At 34.2% G+C, this 7,041-nt stretch overlaps 1 protein-coding gene across 1 annotated transcript; it reads right to left on the reverse strand.

The window, feature by feature from the left end:
* Positions 1–509: 509 nt before the first annotated feature.
* On the reverse strand, positions 510–5,927 carry LOC111056948 (transmembrane protein 147). Its single transcript, XM_022344358.2, has 4 exons — positions 5,656–5,927; positions 4,956–5,094; positions 3,247–3,468; positions 510–1,410 (listed from the first exon to the last, which is right to left on the reverse strand). The coding sequence occupies exons 1-4, from the start codon at positions 5,730–5,732 to the stop codon at positions 1,159–1,161; spliced, it is 690 nt and encodes a 229-aa protein (XP_022200050.1). The 5' UTR covers positions 5,733–5,927; the 3' UTR covers positions 510–1,158.
* Between the last annotated feature and the right edge of the window lie 1,114 nt (positions 5,928–7,041).

Genomic DNA, 7,041 nt, shown 5'->3' on the forward strand with positions numbered 1-7,041 from the left:
TGTTCTGTTTTATAAAGTTGTAACTATGGACAATGAAAAGATGATAAGTTTGGTTCAAGAGCATGTTCCATTGTGGGATATGCGAGACAAAATATATCATAGTTGTGATGTTCAAAGGAATCTGTGAACAAAGATTGCTTCATAATGAATAACTAATTTAGTGGATACTTGTTTATTCAATTTTCAAAATCTCAATACAATCATTGTTTATGAAAAATTTTGGTGGCTATGATAGTAGTTGATTCAATTGGCAACTAGACTGACGTAAACTGTTCCAATGGACGACCATATTCGGCCGAATTAACGGCCGGCAGATTCGTCCGATCCAACGGCCGAACGGATCAGTTGAATACGGTTCCAGTGGACGGTTACCCTGAACATAATATCACGTATGAAACTATTCATGCAGACAATCAATTTGTAACAGAGAAGTTACAAATTCGTAAATAAGATTATCCAATAGTGATTTTGCTTGCCTGGATGGTTTTTCAATAGAATTTAAACGCATATTTACATTCATAAAACCATTTATTCATAAGAACAATCAAATAGCTAGAACCTCAACTTTATTGTTACTAGCTCCCATGCAATGCATATAAAAATGGTTCATAATTGAAGACGACATTGATTGCACACACGAACCATAAACGTTTTATTAAACTAATCTACAACAGATAATAAATTACAAAATCCACCAACGATAATAAAACAACATGAAATGCATTGAAAGTACATCTATCAGGATATAAATTGCTTACATGAGTACACAAATACAGTAGGCCTAAGTAGTAACTGTATTACAATTCTAATTGTGAACATGTATTACAGTTCTACATGTTTTAGTTAGATGTGAATAGGAAAATGCATAATGAGGAATAAGCTGGTAGAGATGGGCTTCAATAAAAATTACAAATTCTATTAATAGTTATAGATTATTTGCTAACTGACATCAATTTTACAAATTTGATTAACTAGTATATATATTTATAACTGGCATTTATAATAGTTATTTTGATAATCACGATTGCATCATCAATCGCGATAGAAAATCGGAGGGTATCAAGACTTTGGTTCTCCTGAACCTATTGCAAGGGTCAAACTAGATTATTAAAAAGTTCCAAGGCAATCGAAGATCTCGTTGTAAGAGAAAGTTTGTTTCTAATCAATGCCGATAGATATGGCTAGTCCGGCATACACTTGTAACGTTGTCGCTCCCAGACACAGAGTTATGATGAAACGCATGAAGAGCGACACCCATGGTCCTGTGGCCATCAGCTGAACTAGAATGTCCATGAGGAACGGCTTGTAGGAAGAGAGCAGCAGCATAATCGCCACGATAGGCTTCACTGACGACTTCAGGTCGTGACGTGACCACAGCCAGACCAGGGTCACTGTCGTCACGTGTTGCACCTGCAGTCGATAAGATAGAACCAGTCAGTAGAATCATGGAGAAAAGATAGCATGAGAGGAAGGTACAGGGCGTCTAGGTTCCAAATTTCACTATATATAATTTCAATATAATATATATATATATATATATATATATATATATATATATATATATATATATATATATATTTCACTGTTAATTCAATCCGATGGTCCTAGTAGTTCTTTTTCGTGAAGATATGTAACGTTTTCGTATGTGAGCTATGTGATGTGACGCTGGTAGTTTCTCATACTGTGCCACTCATACTCTCTCACCCGGCCAAAACAGTAATAATAGACAGTAGTCGTCTTGAGTTAACAAAAAATCGGCTTGAAATTTATAACATGAACGACCTATTCCATGGAATATCTTCTTATGCTATCTTTTCTCTATCGTTGAATCGACCAAGCAAATTTTATGCTTCACACTGATAATAAGCCACATTATAACTGAACAAGTTTAGTAATTCTAAGTAGATACAAAACAAAATCGAAATACTAATAAGATTGTATTGTAAATCACTGCAGCTTCTACTTTCCACCTTACCATACGGTGAGACACTTGAAATAAGTTCGAAGGTTTCAAATTTTACAAAATTCAGAATCCAGGAATTCAAATTTAGAAAATTTCAATACAGAAATTTACCTTCTTTTTTGCCTTCTTGAATCATTTATTAGCAAAGGTAATATGAGTAGAAGATTTACAGTTAGTAGGCTAATTGGTGGTAAAGTGTACCAAGAAGGGGCGTGGCCTCAAAATTTACATTGGGCTAGCTAGCTGTCCTGGAAAATCAAACCCCCTCCCACCGCTAATCCAAAAATCACCTTCCAAAAGCCAAAAACTTCAATTTACGAGTTAATGACAAGTCTGATAACTAGGGTTTTAGATAGGGAATTCATTATAATTCAAATTTTTGCTAAAAGTAAAACAAACTTATAAAAGAAACGAGCAACAATTGACAGACAAAATATAAATTTGAACAATAACATTCCAAGCCTGCACTCAGCTCGCATCGACTTCAGTTGGCTGTTATCGCCAATGTTCAGACAAGGGTATGCTCTGTGAGAACTCCAAATTACGGCAATGAAAAACCAAATCTAATCACTTCCCACCACTCCTCGTTCGAGAAAAGCATTGACGTTATAGACCGCTGGACTATCGCTCAGAACGAGCTGGCTTTTCGTATTCGGAATCATCGCAAACGCTAAATTTGACATTAAAGTAAATTCGTATAGCTTTTGATGGTGGAGAGTCCCTTACGGGAAGGTTCCACCCCGACTGAATGTATCATTTGAGCCGTCAATGGGCCTTACGACTGTAATACTTCAGCTGGGACCGACTTTTTAACGTGCCCATCCGATAGCACGGGACATTAAAACTTGACGACACTTCTGTTTTTTTTTAACTTTCTATATGTGGAATAGTAATATTTATTTCTTGGAATTATTTCTTGGAACTAGTTAGGCTTCGCAGCTAGCCTATCTAGCCTTGAGCATATACCACTGATGCTGATTTATGCTGATTTAGTACTTTATTTTCAATCTAAAAGCCAGATTTTATCTCTTCTTTCAATCAGCTTCAGCATAAATACTTTTAGCTGTACTTCAATGAAAAATACAACTTATCAAAAGGCTATATTAGGTTAGGTAATGGGGTCTTATGCTCTTATGAATGAAGGTTGTTAAATGGAGTGGTTAGTTTATTAAAATTAGTCCCAATACCAAACTAATGCTGGACTCCAAGCTCTTATGAATGAGGGTTGTGGAGTAGAGTGAGTTAGGTTGATAGAATTAGTTTCAGAATCACTGTTCACTTACCAAACTGATGTTGGACTCCAAGCTCTTATGGATGTACTTCCAGTCGAACTCGGCTCCACGCGCCCCAAACCAGAGCAGCAGACAGCGAGTGAGGATGAGCTCTGCACCAGCCCAGCCGACACCCGCCGTTAGCACCTTGGCGTGGCCCTTGCCCGGAATGCCATTCAGCACTATGTACAGACCCACCAGGTCAGCCAGGTCCACTGTCGATTTCAGCAGCTCCTACACATGTGAAAGTCACACGTAACGACATAGCCTAGCTACATTTCCACTGTTGTATAATGCAATCGTGTTGGGCTTAAACCTGTGCTACTTTTCTTAATGTTGTGTAATTCTAAATGGTCAATTAAAGTAATTAAATCTTTCTCATATACGTGCTAATTTGAAATGTAAGTTTTCATTTGATCATCCATAGGGATGATTTCCCTTAATCAGTTTCATCTTCCTACTTACTTCCTTATTGAAGAAAATCGCATTCACTAACTAGTGAGGTCCTCATTAAAATGACAGTGGAGGAAGATAGTAGAACAGCGTTGCCGAATCTCTTCCTTGCCAATGCCATCTATAGACGATAGCTGATAGCAGTATATCTGATATAATATTAACTGTTCATTCTTGTTTAGAATAATCAATTATATTTTATTCGTCTAGATAATATATAGGCTAACAGTAATTTTATAATAATTGATCATAATTGACCTTGGAGATTTTGTTCGTTTTATTTATTCATTATTGAATTTAGCGGATCTAAAAAAGGATAGCGCTATCTGCTTTATTGAATAATAATAGACAAGGATAGCAACACCAATGTAAATCAAATACTGCCATTAGCTATCACGTGGACCTCACTATAGCTACATTTGTATAAATTGCAATTGGAACCGTTTTGATCTCAAGTCTGTGCTACTTTTCTGTAAGCTGATACGTGCTGAAAGTTGTGTAATACCACAGAATACAACATACATACAGAAAACATGCTGTATTCTGTGGTGATACTAAATAAATAAATAAATATCTCTCTCATATATGTACTAATTCGAAATAGAAATTGTTTTCATTCAAACAGTCATAGAAATGATTTCCTTTGGTCAATAGAGATTATTGATTGATCATCCACTCATCTTCCTATTTATATCCTAATTGGAAGAATTGCATTCACCAACTAGCTACTATACCTGAATATTTACAACATTCAGCGATAACTTATTGCGGCCATAGATTCACCGATTATTTTATGAAGAAGTCAGGCCTATGTGGCAGACACAGTCAATCCAGATCTCTGAGGGTGGAAACATGGTGGAGCGGTGAAGGTAGCTTCAAGATTGAGTGCTGCATGAAATGCTTGTAATTCGATGGTGGGGCACACAATGTGCGTCACCATTTAAATAAATGCATTGCATTCAAAACTCTCAATCCTTCGCCACTCCATCATGTTTCCACCCTCAGATATCTGGATTGACTGTGTCAATTACATCAGCCTGACTTCTAAAAAATAATCTGTGACTCTGTGGCCGCAATAATAAGTTATCGCTGAATGTTGTGATTGTAAATATTCAGCTGTAGTAACTAGTTAGTAAATACAACAATTGATGTGTCGTCAAACATCCAGAGAAATTATTATTATTATTATTCTTATTTAAACGATTATTCATCGCTAACTAATTACAAAAATAATAAATAATTTGATCCAATCAATTTTTATTGCTTACCCCGAAAACGTCGAGACTGTCATGAGAAATATTGTCACTAGTGGGGAAGAATGTGGCCAGGACAAGCATTTTACATAACTGCGTGAATATGTAGATCCCACCTGCTTGCACACACTTCCAAAATGCTCCATATTCTGATCTGCAAATTACAAAATAATATTACCATATTTCATACAATATTATACATAATGTACTAATTTACTTAGCAATTAACAATATCATAAGGTGTCTTCTGGAGCTACTACTAGCCTACGTTTAACTTAGTATCCTTATGAGTAGTAACATGTGTTCATAAAAAATGTAAAAAGGGTTTCAGAAGATTATAGTATCAATATTGTACAATATATATATTAATTTATACAGTATCTCAATATTGAAAAAGCGTTATTGGATTAAAATACATTGGTGTAGCCTATTTGCAACTTTTAATAAAGTTTAAAAAAGTTAGGTTATTTTAAAACGAAGATTAAACATCAACATCATGTAACAGCAATTAAAATCTTCATGCTGCGCTATTAATAGAATTTAGGTTAATTTTTAAATTACACAATAACTTTAGACGTTTTGAAAGAAATATACATCTAAGACACAAAATTAAAGCAAAATTGCTCAAAATTTTTTTGATTTAACATATTTAAAAACAATAATTTAATATTTAGTTAAGCATTGAGTAAAAATAAATTAATAAAAACCAACTTACAATCCTGAGTATTTGTACGTTAGATAATACGGAACGTACACTAGAGCTAAACAATTTCCAAAATGATATAAAGTCATGATTACTATTATTTTAAATCATACGCTCATAGCTTGAACAAAATATGGAAGATAAAATAATTAAATTATGTTAGGCTACATTTATTAGTAAATCAATAACTGAACTTTGAAGAGCTTGCAACTGCACCAGTCAAGAGAATTGAGGTTAGAAATAGAAAAGACTATCGATGAACAGACGAAATTGAAGAGAAGTCGAGAACAAAAATCGATATTTTTAATATTGATAGTGAATCACACCACTGAAGTTTTACTTTGAAAAATTCTATTTTATTTTGAAATCCTCTCAAGAATTTTCAAATATTGCCAATTATAATATTCACGAAATCTCTATGAATATTTCTCAATTGTTTGATCAGTGGATAAAAATAAAATTTCAACATCACCACTTTCATTCAATTGTGCTCGATATCAGATTGTCGACTCACCTACACCACAGACCTACACTATAGATTTATGAAGGAGGGTCTCAGTTCTTCTGGATTTCAGTTTATCCTTCCTATAAGGTTAGATGAACATGACAACATAGATACAGAAAAAAACTTCGTCCTTTCCTTTGTAACTGGACATAAAATGTTCTGTTTAGTTTTGGCTTCAAAGGTAAAAGGGTAGGTTTTTGATTTTAGATGACATGTTGATTTTACTCGAAATGTTTTGATATTTTTTTAAAAATAATCACAAGGAACAAAAACGTTGACCAACAGTAAGTTGATTACCATAAAAATACCATAATATTACCATAATAATGGTTGGTTACCATATCTGCTGAATTCATTGCCTCTGGAATTGCGAAATTTACAAAGAAGGGGTAAAGTTCGGACAAAATTGAAATTATTTTTTCGCCCCACTTGGATGTAATGAGCTGGTTTTCGTGCGTCATATGGAGGCCGAAAATGATTGTTTTCTGACCAGGCCGGTAAAAGTTTTACGGCCCTAGGGCTGTAAAATAACCTTGAAGTCAGCTAATTCTGATTTGATGTGAACGTGTTTACAAAATGGAATCAGTTTATGCTTCTAGAATTGAATAAGTATTCTGCAATAAGATACTATCATTTTATTTGGATGAATGAAAAACAGATAAGATATATACCGTATTATAAACTATTCAAATTCGATTTTCAGAGTAGGATAGAACTTCTAACCTAAACTCCCGAAGTCGACGACAACAAGCATTGTTGACATCCAGATTGGCCAAATTCAAGTGTGCTAAAACAGCTGATCAAAAAACTTTTCATTATTTGTGTTTATTATTCAAGAATCAAAAAATTTATAATAATATCATCTTATTGTCATTTGGAAGAATAAAAAGTAT

The sequence above is a fragment of the Nilaparvata lugens genome, chromosome 5 (assembly GCF_014356525.2).
Source record: "Nilaparvata lugens isolate BPH chromosome 5, ASM1435652v1, whole genome shotgun sequence".
NCBI classification, from domain to species: Eukaryota; Metazoa; Arthropoda; class Insecta; order Hemiptera; family Delphacidae; genus Nilaparvata; species Nilaparvata lugens.

Coding starts and splice junctions, on each gene's coding strand:
- LOC111056948 (XM_022344358.2), bottom strand. CDS start 5,732: ATGACTTTATATCATTTTGGAAATTGTTTAGCTCTAGTGTACGTTCCG. Junction 5,095..5,655: donor ACGTACAAATACTCAGGATT/GTAAGTTGGTTT, acceptor TGTAATTTGCAG/ATCAGAATATGGAGCATTTT. Junction 1,411..3,246: donor TGGAGTCCAACATCAGTTTG/GTAAGTGAACAG, acceptor TATCGACTGCAG/GTGCAACACGTGACGACAGT.